This window comes from Opisthocomus hoazin, chromosome 18 (genome assembly GCF_030867145.1).
Source record: "Opisthocomus hoazin isolate bOpiHoa1 chromosome 18, bOpiHoa1.hap1, whole genome shotgun sequence".
NCBI lineage: Eukaryota > Metazoa > Chordata > Aves > Opisthocomiformes > Opisthocomidae > Opisthocomus > Opisthocomus hoazin.
Window position 1 is genome coordinate 5,743,380 of NC_134431.1, and position 19,867 is coordinate 5,763,246.

The 19,867-nt window shown below is 41.3% G+C and overlaps 1 protein-coding gene across 8 annotated transcripts in view; it reads left to right on the plus strand.

The window, feature by feature from the left end:
- The window catches only part of PTPRT (protein tyrosine phosphatase receptor type T), a 475,971-nt gene that overhangs the window by 221,431 nt on the left and 234,673 nt on the right, over positions 1-19,867 (plus strand). For all 8 annotated transcript variants that reach the window (XM_075438296.1, XM_075438300.1, XM_075438302.1 and 5 more), the window contains exon 7: positions 17,653-17,946. In XM_075438296.1, coding sequence (XP_075294411.1) covers positions 17,653-17,946 — 294 coding nt within the window. The remainder of the gene's footprint in view (positions 1-17,652; positions 17,947-19,867) is intronic.

Here is a 19,867-nt window from a genome sequence, read left to right on the forward strand (position 1 = left end):
AATTTCCCAGCGAAAGAAAAGCTTTTCTCTGTAGCGGGGGTGACAGAAGACATGATGTACTGACTTTTCAGTTGTTCCAGTTCACACTCTGGAATATGAGGCTTTACCAGTCATTTCAGCTAGGAAGATGGAAGAGGCAGCGGAGTCCTTTCCCTCCCCCCCCCCTCCCCCGCTCTTATCTGTTGTGGTAATGTCTCATAAAGAAGGACCTTAAACTCTTGTGGTTGAGTTTAATAACTATCTGTAAAAGTCGCTGTGGTATTGAAATCCCTTGCTGTGGAACAGAGCTTATTTGTAGCCTCCTGTGTGTTCTTGTTTCCATTTTAAAACACTGGGCAATGTTCTGTCATAAGTGCACTGTATTTGGGAGGTGGTATGAAATGTTAATACCGTGAGAACAGGAGAACAAGATTGTCTAAATAGCAGGCAATGGGCTGTGAGGATCAGAATCCAAAACTTGTGCGACAGGCAGCTAGGAGTTGTAAATTAAAATTGCAAGAGATTGTGTAATGGATTGGCAGCTAACGCAGTGCTTGAAATTCATTTGGCATTTACATGCACGGTAAATTCCAAATAGGCTCCTAAGAACCCTATAAAGAGAAACAAGTGTCTGTGAACTCCTTGTTTCTCCCTGTAACATATATCCTTTTAGTTCCAGATTATAATTTGCCTTTCTATCATTGGGAGTTTTTTTAATGTATATGAAGAGGTGATTTTCTTTCTTAGATAAAGTTCAGGCATTCCAGCAATATCAGAAGTAGTAGACCACTGTTATCTTTGCAGCTGAAGCCTGCACATTCTCTGTGAATTCATCTCAATTTTACTGCCCGTGTTTTAGGGCAGCTTGCATTTATGTGATTAATATTGTTAGATCTCAAAAAAATATAGCCACGGATTTTATCAACCATGAAGTGAATGCCTGCCAGTTGCAGGGCAGGTCACGTTCAAACTGGCACTTTGTGACGGGTGTGTAAATAATGGCTCTAAATTGTTGTGTGGATTCACTGTATTCCAGATTTTACTTCAAGAAGAGTTACACATATAAATTAAAGTGCAGCTGTCAAGATCAGCAGCCGAGTTGAAGGTATACATAAAATGTGTTAAAGAGGCAATTCCTTCTCCTGGAAAACTTTTGAAATAGATTTTGCTAGATGAAAGCAGCAGAATTGTTTCTGCTGTTTGTTTTTCTTGTCTCACTTTTAATAATCAAAAACACTTGTAATCAAGCTGATTCTAGAGGGTTTGGTTACAGTTTGGGGACTGGTTCTACATCTGTTCCATTAGTCCCAATGTTCCTTTTTCTGATTAGTTAATCATTTTAACTCTTCTGGAAATGAAATCCTGTAATGCTTTGCTTAGAGTGTGTAATACCGGTACACGAAACAACCATAGTTGCTCAGAAAGTCCAGATGGGATTAGAACAGTTCTTTCCTTTTATGAAATTATTGCACACTTTTTAAAATCAGGAGGTTTGTACTCTTATCACAAACCATCTACAGACAACTCTAGTTAAAACCCTATTATTTTGTCTCTGTGCCCCGGAGAAGCCAGCTTTGGATGTCATCAGCATGTACCTGTCAGTTTGACTAGCTCACCAGCAATTTCATTTGTCTCTAGTCACTTTTTATCCAGTTGGCATTGCTTGTTTTGACTGGAAGCTGCTGGCTCTGCTGTTCCCTGGATTTGTGAGGGAGTCGAGCCAGACCCTCAGAGGCAGGCTTCACTCCGCTGCCTTGCAACAACTGTGTTTGCTGAGTAGCATCCTTTCTTGACTAACTCTCTCACCATCTCCTGTTTGCCAATACCCCAGGGTCTAATCAAATATTCATGTTGCGGTGAAAAGGACAGGCAGCCATGCAGCGGTTTCCTTTCCCTTGCTCCCGCTTGTTGCTCCTGGTCATTGCGGAGTTTGTGACAGCCATCAGTTAATGGAAGTAGGATGCTCGAAATTTGCCTGTGCTCAGGTCTATAGACCTATCGTTGTGTAAACAATTCTAGAAAGCATACAATATTTCTACCTAGCAGATAGTGTTTTTCCTCTCCCTCCAGACTGGCTATAGCCACCTGTTCAATAGACGAAATTCATCAAGTCAGTTTTAATCATGTTCATTGGACTGTGGAGCTGTGCCAGGGCCCTACTAAGCAGCAAATGGGTTCAGAGGAGGCACAGTGCAGATTCTGTTAGAAAATAGTTCCCTCTGGTGCTGGTTCTTATCAGCTTGCCTGTGAAGGATAAGAAATCAACATTTCAGATTACTGGGGGACAAAAGAGCAGAAACTTGTCTTATTTGCATCACAGTGGTAGCACCATTTATTTTGGATTTGTACCAGCATAAACTAGAGAAGAATTAGGCACAGAGCCAAATAATCTTTGTATTTCTTAAATAATTAAGCAAATCTCCAAGGAGCTAAGCTGATGAATGGTTAACAAATGATAGTGAAATGATCAGACGCTATTCATTAAAGCCAAGTATTACACCATAATCTGTATCTGCCTGTCCTCAAGGAGATGTTCTACTGATTTTAAGGATACCTTGGAAAGAGGAACTCTGAGTGAAGCAAAACAAATTTGGTTTAAATAGCCTTACAAAGCAGTAGACTTCTCTGGTGCAAGTATTGTGGGTAAGATTTGACCTATAATATTATTCTCTACCTGTTCTGAAGGTCATGATTATGTCTAAAAATTCACTTAGTGAATTCACTGAGTGTTCAAGGCCAGGCTGGATGGAGCTCTGAGCAACCTGGTCTGGTGGAAGGTGTCCCTGCGCATGGCAGGGGGGTTGAAACAAGATGAGGTTTAGCGTCACTTCCAACCCAAACCATTCTGTGATTGTATGACTCCGGGTGATTTTTGTTTGAGCTGCAAGGAAGGAATGTAAATTTACAAGTTCAAGTAATAAATGGCATTCTGTGTCACTGAAGAAAGATCTCATCAGGTATTAACTGGAGTTTATTTGGACAGTGTAGGTTTCTGCTTGTAAAGAAAGAAAACAAATTGGAAAAATATTGAGAGACTGAACACTTTACTATGCATGGTCAGGTCCTTTTAGACAATTGTGCAAGACACTTTTTCTAGATGTTTTCTGTTGCTATTCTTCTTTACAGTTTCTGTGTTTCAGTGGAACACTGCCATACTGTTTGATGTTGAGATGTGTTAGAAATGGAAAGTTTCCCCAGGTACCTGACAGGAATTACGGACAGTATGAAAGGTGAATTTTGACCTCATGCTTTATAATTGTGTAGCAATAAAGTCACTAACTTTTTTAGCACAGAGGTTTGTGATGATACGTATGACAACTTATACAGTGGCTTCTCTGCTTAAAATTTTCCGTTGCTCTGCATCAGCAGGAATTTCACATTTGCGAAGTAATGGGAAAACAAACCCTTATGTGTCCTAACTCCATTTTATGCATGTAGCAAATACTCGGATAATCAGCTTTTGATATTTTGCTTCAGTGTGAAAGATGCAGCTCTACAGTTCAAAACTTAGATTTCCAAACTCTGTGGCATTTCCTTGCTCAACTTGTTTATCCGTCAATGCTTCAAATCATAGCATAATAGAATCTAACATAATGACTTCTCTGCTGACTTGAGAAGAAGAGTCCTCGTACAAAGCGACAAACATTCCTTACAAAGGAGAAAAATAGTTTTGCAAGTCATAATTTGTAACTCTAATGTAGGAAGAAAACTTTTTGTACCTAATTGTATGATGGTCATTTTGCATTTCAGTTGCTGATTCTTCAGTCTTAGAGGATGACATGTTGTTCAGGCTGCTGCTAATTATGTGCTCGCTATTATGGTAATAGACATCTCTCAATTTTGTTGTTATGACTACAAAGTACTTGGTAACAGGCTGATAGTGCATAAAGACTGCAGCCTGTCTTGCTGGCTGAGAATCATCGCTGTTTTGTTCCGTTCTGTCCGTGTGTGCTGACTTGCAAGCTGTCAGGTGTAGAGGCTGTTTGTACACTGCACAGTGCCTGTCACCACCATGTTGGAGGCATCGCGGCAATACAAATACTGCATGTATGTACTTATATAAACACATATAATCCACTTCTCTCAGTCAGGAGTGATCTCAAACCCCGCTCCGGAGTAGTGTAGTGCTTAATCAGATTTGACTTTGTTTAGATAGTCTGGTGATCTTGTTTCAGCCGGAAAGCATCGGTGAATTGCTGATGATTCTTGACCTGTTTGGTAGCCACACTTAGGGAATACTGGGATTAGAAATGGACAGATTGTATATCAAAGCTTGGATACCACCATGCATCATCCTGAAAGGGTGACCAGGCATTATGATCTCAGTCCTTTGTACCATTCTTCATACTGTTATTAAAAAAAAAAAGAAAGAGCTTCTTCTGTGTCTTAGTAGATTTCCCATCCTCTTTTTCCTGTTTTTAGCCTTTGCATCATGCACTGAATCTCAGGAACTTAGTAAATGTATACCTTTAGGGGACTAGACTATGTAGGAAGCTCTCAGCTGATTAAATCAGTAAATCCAAATTGAATCTGAACCTTCTGAGGAAAGACGAAGTTCAATTTGCATTGGCTGGGGGAGTAATAATATACTGTGAGCAGAAAACTCTGGACAGAAAGTCTTCGATGAAGAAAGTACTAGTAATTTACTCATATATGCAGTTAATGCTTGGACATCTGCAGATTCTGGTTTAGGAAAATTTGTGGCAATCTAAATATCTAAAATCTTTTAACCTACTATTTCTACCATTGGAACATGCATTTTTATAATAAGGCTCTTCAGTGAAGGAAGTTGATTTGAGATCTTGGTAGATATCCATGTAACTTGGTATAGTGGGAATCAGACATAGCTTCTTTAGATGAGCAGATTTCTATTGCATAACCTCAAGTGCAGGATCCTGTCTGTGCAGGATGCAGGTTGTCCTTAACGTTGACTTAACATGGGTTTTCAGGCGCAGGACACATTAAAACCACGTCACTTCTACATGGTAAACTCTATAGGCCATACTGCAGCTCTTCTAAAGCCTAAATAGGCTCCCAGATTTGTCTGGTGGTAGGAGATCTCATTTTTATTAACAATCTCAGGGGCAAAACAACAGCAAGCAAGGAGTATGTACATAACAAAAGAATTCCTTGACTAACTGCAGACATTCTTGGGAATGTTGGGAGATTTATGAAAAAAAGAGCAAAACTGTAGCATCCTGGATCTCTGGTAGCCTTTAAGTCTAGGGAAATACCCTTTTTGCTTTTCCTTAGTTGGACTGTTAGATTTATTGGAGTGATCTGGCCTCTTGGTTAGGCAATTGCTTCTTGTGCTTGGACATTTTTTTCCATTGTGCTGCAGCTGGGAAATTACCAGCTCTCGCTTCGCATCCCCTGTAATTTCTCTGCTATTGGCTGCTCACTCAGTTGGTAGCGCTAAGAAGTGACGAGTAGAAATGTCATTCATTGTTCACCACTGCAAATTGCTGTCTCAGGCCTTCAATCTCTTGTCATTAATGGCTACAAAACAGGTTCTTTCATACACAGAAGAGATTTTGAAATGTCTATTATGCTGTTTCCCAGTGAAGGTTGTGATACAGGGTGAAGACTCTTGAAATAAAGTGGGGTTTATCAGACATGATGTTCGTGATGCCAACAGGCATGATTTCTCAACTGTCTGCAAGTGTAGAGCGCCATTAAAACTGTACACTTAGTGTATGGGTTCAAAGTACATAGATCCCATGTTCCAAACCAAGCCATCCTTCAAGATTTTTTTTCTGTGAATACGATTAATTGAAGAAGAAAAAGGAGAGAGAAGAAAGAAAACAAATAGACTGTAGTTTGTATTGTCTCTAAAGTAGCAAGGCTTTTAGGTATATCTAGGTAATGTCAGCTACTTTTGAACAGTAACATTTTTAGTAGAGTGAAGATCACAGTCCAAATCCCTGTTCAACTTAAGGTAAAACGGAATAAGCAGAAAAAGTAGTTTTAAAAAAGATTCCTCATCTTGTTGGGGCATATTTAGGGTTAATAGAATTCACTCTCAGGTATTCTTTTGGTTGTGTTCAGAAGTAGGAAGTTTGTTCTTTCAGGAAAAAAGTAGTTGGAATACATAAGTATTAATGTAAACATTCAGTTTTGGGAGTATGTCTCTGTAGCAGGCAGACTTTCTGCTTTTGTGCATGCTTTACACTAGCTGGAGAGACTGGTATATGACTTAAGGGTGGAAGAGATCCCTTTAAGTTCTCAAAATTGCCATGGAACTTCAAGCTGTTCTTCCTAATGTATATCTTACAAGAGAATATGATTCTTTTTGCTACCTGAAGCAAAGATTTCTTGCCATACTGACATTTTAATAAATGATTAGATACAGCTCACATAGCTGTATAGGCAGTGTGGTCTTAGTGGCAGCAGGAAAGTTATTGGCAACAAGTTGGCTCTTTTTCACTCTTTGTTGTGTATTTATTGTCAGTAAAAGTGGAAGGGTAATTAATCTGTGTTGAATTTCTGGGATGAAAAGTGCTACATTAGGTGTAAACCATAGGACAGTTTATGTAGGTATTATTACTGTGAATGTTTTGGAGTCTGCATAAGGAATCATAGAATCATAGCATATCTCCAGCTGAAAGGAACCCATGAGGATCATCGAGTCCGACTCCCTGCTCCTCGCAGGACTACCTAGAACTAAACCATCTGACTAAGAACATTGTCCAGATGCTCCATGAGCTCTGACAGGCCGGGTGCCCTGATCACTTCCTTAGGGAGCCTTTTCCAGGGACCGGGCCACCCTCTCTGTGAAGAGCCTTTTCCTCGTGTCCCTTCTGAATGTCCCCTGACGCAGCTGCATTCCCTTTCCTTGTGTCCTGTTGCTGGTCACCAGAGAGAGGAGATCAGCAGCTCTCCCTCATGCTTTGCTTCTCGTGAGGAAGCTGTAGACTGTGATGAGGGCACCCCTCAGCCTTCTCTTCTTCAAGCTGAACAAACCTAGTCGCCTTAGTTGCTCCTTGTAATATTTAAATATCATTGGTATCCAGCTGTTCAAATAGTTTCTTTAGGTTTCCTAGGGTGTACTTCTATGCTTAATCCTAAAGACAGAAACAGAAAAATTTTGAATTTGTGTGAAGCATAGCTGTGGTAAGAGCAAAGCTTGCTCTTCCCTTGTGCTAACCATGTTCCTCACAGTCTGCCCAAGTATGTCATGTCAGTCAGTTAAGACAAGAGGAGTGATTTCCTGAGATGAACACTTGGCAAAGTTCCTTTTCAAATGAATCAGTTCCGGTTCGTTCAAGGTTCGTATGATTACTGAGATCTGAACTGTTTTCTTGCTCATATTAATATCAAAAAAACCTGTGCTCGGGTGGCCATCCAATCTGATGGCCACTTGATGCTGCTTCATGGGACACAGGTATGTTGGATGAAGAGTTTGTGGGGTGCTGCTTTAGTGGTGTGGCTCCCTGAGATCCCTGGTGGCATGTTTGCTACGTACTGTTGCAGCATCAGCTCTTTAGCGGCCATGTCAGATTTGACTTGCCTTCTCATGGTCAGTTGGGATTAGTGTTTTTCATAGATCTGTCAGGGGAAAATAAATGCTGAAATGAGAACATTTTGCTTTATGGGTTGAAAGAGCCAGAATTTGTTTGTCAAGCCTGACATATGCTTCTTTGTAGGGGGTCATAAAGTCTGTAAGCTGGAACACAAGACTACATTTGGTCTCTGGCCCTACAGCCATCCATTAATCGTTTTTTCTGGTTATAAAACAACATCCTCATACTTGCTTCACCAATATGTTGTGAGGATTAACTGTGAGCAGTTCCTTGTAATGCACTGCATGTGTGTGCACACACCAGTGTCCTCACTCTTTAAGCTGGCCCATCTCTGGAGTGCTTAATCTATTCACAAGAACAGAGATCAGCGACAACGGTGCAACAGCAGAATGCCTGTAGTTGAGTCTACAGGTCTCCGCCGTGGTGGTCTGTCATGTTTAAGGTCTAGCCTGGCTATTGCCTCGGTTCTCCTGACTATTCCATGTCTGTTCTGCACATCTTTAGGTGGTGGGCAGAGTGGTAAAGGGCAGTGGGATGTTTAATTCCCTGCTTTGCCTTAAGTGAACGAAGAATCCTGCCTCGGGCTTTTCCTGCAAACCAAGCAGTTTGCTATGGATTAAGCTACTTAATCAATCCAGACAAACTATTCCATGCAGCTTCATAGTAGTCAATACCTCCAGTCACTTGCCATTTCAGCAGCTTAGAGACTAACGATCCTTCATTCTGCAGACAGAGCTGTGCCAGAAAGCAAAAGTTGCGAAATAGCTTCTATAGATGAAGCTATAAAATCTTGTTGCCTTCATCTTTTCCCACCATCATAAGCTGGTAGCATAGCAACTGATGAAGCTGCTTGAACTTGAGTTGACCTGAAATTACATGTTTCATGGTTTGTGTGTTTATTCCTGTCTTTCTACTTTTTTTGGTGCTTGTTGAGGTTTACTTTTCTAGTCCCTATGGGAGATTAGCAGCTTGTTCGTGCAGAAAGCTGATACAGATTTAATAACACATGATACATGAGCCTAAATAGTCCATGGAGTTAGAAACACGAGAGAGCACTAACACTGGCCCTGACTACCGACTGGTGGAGAGGACCTGCTTTTTGAGAGAATGTGGGTGTAGTTTTCCATATTTCTGTACAATCTTGGTGGAGCCGTGAGAAAGAAGAGCCTCCGACAGACTGATGTTTCAAATTGTAGTGTTAAGGAATTGGCTGTTAAGGGAAGCGATGTGGATTGTAAAGATGCACAGATTGTAGTAACCCTGGGGTTGCTCACACAGGGCAAAGAGAGAACTCAGACACAGGTTCAGGAGCAACCTGCACTGGATGGCTGTTGGTACCCGCACAGTCGCAGCAGTTCCTAGTGGAGAAGTCAGTATGTTTTCACCAGAGTTTCTGGGAAGGGCCAGTGTTTTCAGCTCCCTTGTTGAAGGAGCTCTGATGCTGACTGCTCATACTTTGTGATACTTTTGTGATTACTGTATTCACACGGATGTCTTATGTGAAACCCTGCATTGGTTTTTCTTCATAGGTCATTTCAAGACTAATATGGAATGTTAGCCCATGCATGTCTGATGCACCTGTCATCAAGGGCGAACTCTGAGAAACAGGGAAAGTAAAACAAATTAAAACTGCCAATTGTGTGAGGAAAATACATCAAGGATGAGTATGGAGAACAGGACTTGGTTCAAGCACACTGGACATGCTCCTGGAGGAGCAAAATGGAGCAGTTAGATGCTGGTTAGAGAAAGTCATGGTCGTCTTTATTTTTACTGGGTTTTTTGCTCAAATGATAACTGAACCTTTTTGCTGTGTGTGACACAATCTCAGCAGATGGGGCTAAGATGCTCCAGTCTCAGAACAATATTAGAAAGAGAATGAAATTCTTTCTTTGACAAGCACTTTAAGTATTGAATTATTAAATCAAAGGGCATCGCTGTCACCAGTGCATGCTCTGGCTGCATATATAAAAGGAAAGTGAGTTGTGCTCGTCTTTTCCAGAGAAAAGCATAGCCATTTGTCTTCATGGGATGATTTTAGACTGCAGCACCTGAGTTCTGCTGCCCTGAATAAGGGCATTCAGAGAGCATTCAATGAGCATACAGGTGCTCAGTATTATTTCTTGCAGAGCAGTTCTTTGCACAGCTTGCTTTGTGGTTTCCCCCTTAATAGACTAACTGGTCTGATACCTCACCGTGTTCTGCAGTGAGGGTCAGGCATTGAGAAAAGAACAGTAAGGAGGTAAAATGCCTCTCACCTAAATTTTAATACCAGTCAAAAGAGGGAGTGATCAGGGAGCAGTTAATTTTATCTGTCTTAGATATGTACCTTAAGATGAGTTGTACATTCTCTGAAGTTGTCCATTTCTCTCCATTGACTATGAAGGGAACCTGCGATCACCAGTACAGCCTTGAAGGCATCAAAGCTACGTAGTAAAAAGCGGTGTATTTGTAATTGTCTTGTGGATGCCTAACTTCTTAATGCACAAAGTCTTTGTGTTGGGCCTCTCATGGTTCATGAAAGAGGTCTGTAAACAGAATGACATTCCATAGCGATGTCATTTTGTAAGCAACAAGAAGTGTACTACTGCTTTTGTTCATGATGTCATTTTCTAGCTATTTTGCAGTTGAAAAGCTCAGTAAATTACATGCACTCTAAAAAGGAGAGTTAATTGTCCATGATTCCGAACCCTGGGGAGCTTGTCGTTGTTGCAGGTTACCTAGAGGGGCTGCCTGTGTGCTCTGTAGGGTAGCACTCCCAGCACTTCCACCCATGGGAAGGAGGGTTGACTGCTGACACTCTCCCTGCACAGGACTTGGCAGTGAGTTTTGTTGCTGCCATACTGGAGATGCCTAATATCAATACTGAGCCATTAGGGAGCCATGGGAGAGTCTATAGTCACCTCTTTTTTTCCTCTTTTGCGGTACAAATGGTGATTCAAAGAGAAGCATTCCGTTCTAATCTATGTGAGTTCTTGTAATAAGCTTTACAATTAGAGCACAGAGTCTTCCATCTAATTCACTTAATTTACGCTGGGAAATGAGATACTGTTCAACTAATCCGATGCTATTTTCTTCTTTATTAGCGAATGAAAGCGTCCTCTGAGGCTCTGGTGGGATTCAGGTTAAGCTTCTGAGACACAAATAGTGTGAAATGCTAATGAGATAGAATGCTACTGTAATTCCCGCTTGGTATCTGGTGCCCCTCTCCTTTAACCCCTAACACAATTAGAAGAGTTGGTAGGAGGCAGTGGGCCTGCACCAACTCTTTCTGGTCTCTGGGCAACTTTGTAAATTTTTGTTTAATAAGAGGACACTAAGACAGACGAACTTTGTTCAGCCAGGGTTTGTTCTGGCTGTCTTGCATGGTGACTGCAGTGCTTTCAGGAAATGGGTAAGAGGTTTTCTACTGCTTTAGAGTAACTCCTGCAAGCATTGCTGTGTTCTTCTCTTTAAACCTAGGCAGCCCAGTTGCATAATTTAGAACATGTGCATTGAAATCACCAAGGAGCATTTCCACTGCTTCTTAAGGGGAAAATACATAGTGATGCAGTGAAAAGCCGGAATTGAAGACTCAATAGTCGGAAGACTATTAAGCAGGTATTCTTTATTACAGTGCCGGGCACACAGGGGATCTCTCCTCCAAACGTGTGCACCAAAGAGACACAGTTACTGGGTTTTTATGCTATGTTAACATACATCTTAATTACATTTCCAAGAAATGCTTATCATAGTAATGGTTTTTCTGAGAACTCATTGGTAGGTGTTAATGTCCTTCCATCGTTGGGGGGTCTTGAGATCATCTTGCAGCCTCCTTATCTCTGTAGTTTGCATACTTGTTCTCCGAAGGCCTAAAGGGGATTATTCAGGTGTCTCTTATCTTATGACTGTCCCAATTATTCACAAAGAACTGAGACTTGTTTTTTGTTGTGCAATGATCCTGACTACCTGAAGTGATAACATCCCCTTCATGTTACCTTTGTTACATTCACAGTTATCAGTAGAGAGTAGGTATTCTTCATTTTCATCAGGCTGCAGCAAGCTTTCCCTTCGTATAGAAGTGCTACACCTACACTGTGTGAGATGTAAAGGGAATACTCAGTAGTCTTTGAATTTGGGGTTTATGGGAATGTCAGAAGGTGAGCATCCTGCCAGATATTGGGTCTCTTGCTCCATTGGCTTTCTTTGGTGATATTAGTTGCTGTCCCCTGAGATCTGCTCATTTCTTGTTTTTCGTTGCTGTTGTGCTGATCCTTTGACCACTTTTTTTTTGAATTGTGTTTCACATCTTTCTGGATCATTTTTATTTTCTCCCCCACTTCTTGCAGATGAAATGTGTAGTGAGTCCCTGGTAGACAGAGGCATTAGCTCTTAAGGGAAAAGCAAAAAGAAAAAAGTGCATGACATGCTGTGGCAAATGAGTAATCTGTGTCACAGAGTACTAAAGTTACTTATCTCTGTGTTTGTAAATTCTGTGTTTGGAAGAAGCATGAGATGAAGAGTACTGACGTTAAGTTCACTAATCCAGGAATAATACAGCACAGTCTAAATGCAGCCCCCCACTTACTGCTCTAATGTCCTGGCTCTTTAGCTAAATAACCAACCTGCCACAAGCTGAAAGGGTACATTTCCATTTTTGTCTGTCAGTCTCTCATTGCTAAGCACATAAGCATCCTGTGGCTGGTGGTTCGTGAGGATGATTGCAGCGTTGATCTCAACACGGGCAAGAAGAGACCTGCATATCCACAGGGCTGTCACATAGTATGGGAATGCTCGCAGAGTATGAGGTTGAACTTTGCTGTGTAAACCTGCTGGGACTTCTCTCTTTCGTAGTGGGATGCAAAACCAACAGTAAAGGCCTGTAAAACATATAAATCTGTGAAACCATTGCCCCTCGTTTATAGGCTGTAGAAATCCTAAATCCTCCTCTACTCTTACTTTCCTGGATTTTAACTTCAATTAAATATTCAAAATTGTTTATTTCAGAATTGGTTCAGGGCACTTTGGGAGTAGACAGACTGTATCGCTCTCCGGTGCAATTACCTACCAGCTGAATTAATGAATCAGTTTATTAATGCCTCTGGCACACTCTTCCGACATGGTTGACGTGCCACTGCTGTCAGCCTGTTACATTACTGTGGGACAGATCTGAACGTCTAGATCTAGACAAAAAATTACGTCAGCACAGTGAAAGAGTCTTATGCTAAATATTACAAAATCCTCCTGCCATTTCTTTGTGGAATAGATGGAACTGGAAGTTCAGACAATCACTGGAAAACAAAATTCAACTGCTGCATTTATTATAGCAGTAGGAAGTGTGCTAGTAAGCAGTGTTGGTATAAATACTGTCATGCAGAGCTCAGGCTGCTTATTGCTGTGTTGTAAAACTGGAAGGGGTACGCATGGATGCTGCTCAGACAGTTAAGTGAATCTCTAATAGCCAGCAATAAAGAGTGCAAAACAGTTGTGTAAAGGTGACAAATTCTGCTTAAAGGGTGGAAGGGCAAAAAAACACAAGGGTGTTTTAACATGATTCCATTTTTTCTTAAAACAGCTGTTTGCCTTCTTAGATGCACATTTAAGTACCTATGTTTTCAGTAGCTTTTAAATTGTGATAGTCTGTGGCTGTTGTGTAGAAAACTGTACAAATATGTTTTGTTCTGGATTTTTTGCTTAAAAAAAGAAGTTCTGAGAAGCTTAAAATTTGTTTTCCTTGCTTCCAGTCCCATCCTTATCCATTTGGCAAGCACAGTCCACAGCTGCTCGTTTAGGATGCTGTGAGAAAAGCTTAAAATTCCCATTAGTAGGGGAATGAGCGGTGTCATTTTGCAAACACAGATCCTGCTTGTCAGGCAAATGTCTTTTGATACCAGCTCCTATTCCCACCTCTTCAGTCCCCAAAGAGTAAAAAAAGCCCGCCATGTCTCTTCTAATCTTCCATTTAGAACCCACGCTGTATGTGGCATGTGTGTGAGAATGCAGAGCGAGGCTGGCTGCGTGCGGCTCTGAGGGCCTGGCTGGGTGCGGGGCACACGCGGCTGAGGTTTGGGAAGGACTTACAGGGTTATCACTGGGTGGCCCAGGCATATGCAAGCCTGCTTTCCTCCTCTATGTAAGAGACGCGTCAGCCTTTGCTGGGTCCTTTCTGGTTTTGTTTTCTGTTTTTTCTCAGTCCTAAATTGAGAGCTTATTTCAGTGCTTGAGGGAGTCACGTTAGGAATTTTATGTGTTGGCATGAACATTCCAAACAAAGGTAGAGGTTAACATTTCTGAAACAGAATTGTTGAACTTTGCGATATACCAGTGTTTTGTAACGTTAGGGGTTTTTTTTGGTCTAACACCATCCATAGGCCAACAAATGCAAAGGAGAGCTCATGGCCTTCTTGGTTGTGCATTTTGTCAGATGATCTTATCATGAACAAGGGAGGAATTTAAAAAAAAAAAAAAGCTTTATTATATAAAGTCTGTTGCTTAAGAGGTTTATCCAGGTGTTTTAACATTACATTTTTTATAATTCCTTTTTCTTATGGATTATTTCATGGGAGACAGTGAAAATGGGTGATGGGGATTTCTCTCTCATGTTTCAGTCTTCCCAGTTGCATCTGAAGGATGCGTGGAGCCCATTTTTATTCCATGGTCTAACAATTGCTTAGAACTGCCATGCTTCGAGAATCACATAGAGAAATATTCTAGTAGTGGAGTAGAAACACTCAGGAGCGGTTGCCAAAGAGTATACATGTGTTTTCCACAGCAGCTGGAAAGTATAGTATTCCTGGCCCCAAACCTGTCGGGGTTCAAGGAGTGTCTGGACGATGCTCTTAGTCCTACAGCTCCTGTGAGGAGCAGGGACTTGGATGAGTTGAACTCGATCGTCCTTATGGTCTCTTCCAACTTGAGATACTCTGTGATTCTGTTTGGTCTTTTTTGGTACTGTTCTCATGCTCTTTGCACTACAAAACTTTCTGTCGTTGTACAGCCCTAACAGTGTTCAGCCTGTTCTGCTGTAGACCGTGACTGTATTTTCTAATAGGAGGAGAAAGGCACACCCCAAATTCCCTTCATGTCTGCACAGCTGGACCTCCTTTGCACGTACAGTAAATCTACTCGTGTTCAGTAACCCCTTTTTGAGCTTGTACTACATAGGTCTTTTGTTTCCTTGAAAAGGGGGCACCCAGGAATCCCATTTTTCTGTGCCCTTCCCGAGTCTGGGATTCAGGCGAGATACTGTTCCAGCTGCAGCAGTCCAGTTCCTGATGTCCTCGTTCCTGGGGAGCTGGTGGCTTTCTCCTCTGCGTCTGGAGGAGGAGGAGGGAGAAAGGCTGAAAGGCAGCAACAGCCTAGACAAAACTTGCAATATAAAATACTGTCTGGATCAAACAGGGCTTAAGATACAGTTGGTTACAATTACATGTGTACAAGGCCAGTCTGTCACCATCTTTATTTAATCAAGATCACATAGAGATTTTAATTAAAGTAGTGAGCTCATAGCATCAGGCTGGTCATCTGTAACTGACAAGTGTGGCTAGTTACAAAAGCCAAAAAAATGGTCCTTATTTATGTGCTAATTTTGCTAAATAATGGGTAACTTGTTTAGATCACTTGTAGTAATTTGGCACAGAGTGATATTAAAAAAAATTGCTGCTTGTCCAATTGGTGCCAGTAGGAAAGAGCCCCTTATTTTCAGTGAGGTGCGACTGAGCCTGGAATGACTCCTACAATGGCTGTTGATCCGAGTTTCTTAAATGAGGAAAATGGGAGCAGCAGTTTTAACTCCTAATTTTCTAATATTCTGTGGTACCCACTTTTCAAATGATACTTGGAAAGGGGAAAATTAACAAGGGGGAAAAAGGGAAAACCACCATCACTTTTTTGTGGGGTGGGGGAGGTTTAGATTTGGCCTAAAAGAGAAAAGACAGTAATGCTGCGTGTCGTCTTAATTTAAATCTGTTAGGCGATGGTAGTTTCTAAGCTTGCTAGAGGAGGCTTTCATGTCTGTTTAGTGGGACAAACTGCTCTGTTAATTAAGCTCAGTCCTGTAAATCTCTTCTAACTTGCAACCAAATCCCAAAGTAACCTGGATAATGTTACTGTTGAAGTCTACAGCCCAGGAGAATGGAGTTCAGTGTTTCATTGTGTTCAGCTGTGATGTGAATTGTTAGATGTCATTTTTGCATTGGGAATAAAAATCACAAAGTCTATCTTTTAATTGTCTTGCACCAAGAAACAAGTAATAAACTGTTCGTGACTTATAATAATTTGATTTTTAATGAAAATGTATCTACATGCATTTCTTGAAAACAAGTTTCTTGGAGAAATAACCTTGCTAAGTCAAAACATAATCAGCCTAACATTTCATATCAGGAAAAGATTCTGGCAGGAACTAGGGAAACGGTGCAAAATAAAAGCAGAAACAAATATTCCACAAAAAAACTTTGCTTGTGACACTAGTTTTTTTTCATGTAGGATATCTGCTACAATTACAATTCAGATTGCTTTTTTTTTTTTCAGAGGTACAATGCACAGCTACTGCAGTCAATCTCAAGCAGATAGTGCAGTTCATTGTGATTAGTTAGCTAGAAAAAATTAATCAAGTACCATTTCAGCTCATAATTTTGTACAATAATGGTTTCTGTGCATTGGTTTCTCTTCACTGAGCAGATAGATGTTAACCTGCAGACTTCTCCAGAGGGGAAAGTCCCATCTTCCTCCCATCATGTGGTGCTCAAACTCTTCCCTTCCACATTTCTATGGGTCCTGAATTCTTCCATTTCTCTCGATTCTTTGGAGAATCCCCTGTAGGAATGGTTTAGACTAAGTCCCACAGAACTCTAAAATTAATGCCACACTGTAATATTTATAGGTTTCTTTTTCTGAGACAGAGGTGTCCTATTCGTCACCTTATTTTCACAAGAGAATAGAGTTTGTGTCCTCTGGGCAGAGAGCAAACCGTGTTAGACTGTGACAGAGGGAAGGCTAGATGAGATTAAAGAAACTGCTCATAATCTTGCACAGTTCAGCTCAGGTTTTCAAAACCACAAGGCATATGCTATTCATGCGGCTTCCAATATGCAAGTGTTATTTATACACTGACAGAGGGGGAAAAAAAAAGTCAGGCAGGCAGCCAGAGCCCTGTAGATTTTTTTTGTAGTTCTCATCAAAGGGTGCTGCTGAGATGTGTTTTATTGGCTTGCTTTTCTTCTTATCACAGAGGTGATATTCAGTGGCTGGGTTCCTGCCTCCTCGTGATGCTTTTCAGACATCGAGGCACTCTTCATGTCTCATGCAGACTTTGCTCGAGTACCTTTGCTTATGAAGTTAAGCAAACTTTGCAATCAAACATGACAGGAGGTGTTGCTTCACCGGTGTCTCAGAGTTGTTCTTAGTTCTGAGCTACCAGGAGCCCCAGTTAGTCAGTTCTAGCAGCGTCCTGACTGCTGATATCATTGACCATGGGAAGATCCCTAGTGTTTAAATGGTCTGGTATTTTTCCAGACACACAGCCAGTGCTTTGATTACAAAGAATATATCCTATTTTTAACCTTTATTTTGCTTGTTAAAATAGCAAAATGAGCAAGTGATTGGAGTTTTTCACTTGTTAATTGTGTCATGTTGAGCATTGCGCTTTGGCTGAACCAAAATACCATATTGATGATCGTGATGATGTTTTGCCACGTGGGGTCACAGGGCAGAGCAAGAGCTGTTGTACTGGAGCTTTTTCATACATGGTGTATGCTAAAGGCACTCAGTTGTCTTTATTTCAGACTCCGTTCCCCCCTTGCCCTCCAATATCATATGGACTGCTATGCTCATATGCTTAAGGGAGGAAAAAAGTATAAACCTTCTGATCTTCTAGAAGTGACTTTTGTGCTTCATTTTAAATGGAAGTTGTTTGTGGTTACTGTGTTTTTGAGGGGGGTCCTGATGGGTGATACTACCCCCAGGGTAAGGGGGCTGAATTTTTAGCGCAAATAAAAGAAGCCAAGTTCTTTTCAGTAAGAGATTAAATTCTTATGAAAGATTTTGCAAATGACAGGTAAACTCTGCCTGTGTTTCAAAAGATTTTGGGACAGCCTTGCCATACAAATATATAGTGGAAATTTGATCCTTTTGATGAAATTGTCTCAGGCCTCGCATTATTTCTTTTTGTCTCCAGAACCCCCAACTCCGATCGCCCCTCCCGAGCTGCTGGCTGTCGGAGCCACGTACCTGTGGATCAAACCCAACGCCAACTCCATCATTGGAGACGGACCCATCATACTGAAAGAGGTGGAGTATCGGACGACGACTGGGAATTGGGCAGAAACGCACATTGTAGACTCTCCTAATTACAAACTGTGGCATTTGGACCCTGATGTGGAGTACGAGATCAGAGTGCTGCTAACTCGCCCTGGGGAAGGAGGCACAGGGCCCCCTGGACCACCCCTCACGACGAGAACAAAATGTGCAGGTAGGCTTGCTGCTGCTTCATAATACGGTACAGATATTTTGCTTCACTTACTGACACGATAATAAATGGGCCTCCTCACGTCCTTATTGCAGATCTGCTTTGTCAGTGATCTGAATTGACGTGATGAATTTTCATATATTGTGGTATATTTTACTTTTTATTCTATGGGCAAGTATTTGAGAGACAGTTGTTTTTACATATGTAGTGTATTAGCCAAACTTTCTCCTACAGTGTATGGCCGCTTCCTCTTGAAATGGGCAAACAGCTGAGAGTTTTCTAACCAATTCTCCAGTAGGCAAATTGTTCTTAAGGCTAGTCTGTTATCAAATTTTCACCCTGTGAGTGCATAACAGAATATACGTTTTTCTTGGGTGATGGTTCAGCACTGGTTATTAACAAATTGATAGTGCTATCAATTTATGAGTGTGGTGTGGTGAAGCAGTAAGCATTTAGTTTTTAAAATACATTTTTGTATTCCATTTGACGGAACAGATTCACTTCTGATAAAGAAACCTGTTCAAACACTGTGCAGCTCTTCCCTTTGTCTGTCTTACTGGAACAGATCTATTTTGATAGGGACAGGAAAAGTCTATCATCTTGCTAAGCCATATTGGCCTTTCCTGGAAAAACTAAAGGATCATGGTCCTCATGTTTTGGATATATTGGCTGTTCATCCCGTTTTCATACTTTAATATTATCCATTAAGGGAAATCAAGCTCTGTGCCTTGCAAGGGGATGAACAAAGCAGTTTTCTACCTAGCAGGATTTTTTCTGACACACAACTGTCTTCTCAAGGTTTGAATTTTTGTAATTTTTGTGGGGTCCTTACTATAGTGTGAACAAAGGACAGAGACTAAAAGGCTGCTCCTTCTGCAGCCTTCCTTCCCTCCCCACAAATTCATGGTTTATAGCAAGTGGATTTAAGTAGCAGGGACCTTGTGCAAAAGCATTTGTGTTCCTGTTGCTCTTTCTGACCAAATAGCAAATGGGAAGTCTGAAGAATGCTTCGAGAACAGCCAAGTGCCATCCTGGGATGGTATTAAGCAGTGCAATGTGAGCGTTCCTCACCCACTGTCTCAGCATGGGCATGCCCAGCAGCATCCTCTTCCTCTACCATGAGAGGAAGCCTGGTAGGTTGAGTGCGTTGTGGGGCGGGGGAGCACATCCTTACTGCTTTTCCTTTATTATGGAGGTTGTAAGGCAGGGAACATTTAGTTTCTTTTTGAGAAGAATTGTTTAAAAAAAAAAAGAAATCTAAGCATGACGATCTGGCATGGAGGTGTTTGCTATTCAGCACGTGTCCATGGGTAGAAGAGAGGTGTTTGGATGTTTGGAGGCTTTACTGCAGCTAGTTGGAAAGCATGAAGTGACGTGGCTGATGTCCTGGCATATGGGGGAAATAAGCACATGCTCTGCTACTCGTCATTTGGCTGTCTGCTCCTTCACTAGTGTGGTCAAGTTCTCTAACCCTCAGCAGAAATAACTGCAGGGCTGGTCTGGGACTCTGCATTTGCATATGGAAATGCAAAGTGCGGAGACTTGGTCTGCAGTTCGTGTGTTGTGACTTTGTGGGCACACTCTCTGCAGCAGCCACACTTGCAAATTTTCTGTATTAGATGTAAAGAATGCTTGCTTTAGTTTAATTCAGGAGTGAAAAAAAAAAAAAAGGATGTTGGCTTTGTGCTTAATGATGTATTTTACTGGATCCCAAATTGCTGAGTTTCCTTGCTCAGCGTAGGTATTGACTGACATCATGAAGGATGACGTAGATAATTTGTTCACGTTGGCTAAGCTGTGCCACTTGCTATTTTCCATCCGAATTTACTGATTAAAATCTAGCTGAAGAAGGTCATTCTATTAATGTTTGTTGTCATACAGAGCTTGTTGAGATTGATAGTGCTGGCATTTATGTTTTGTTTAG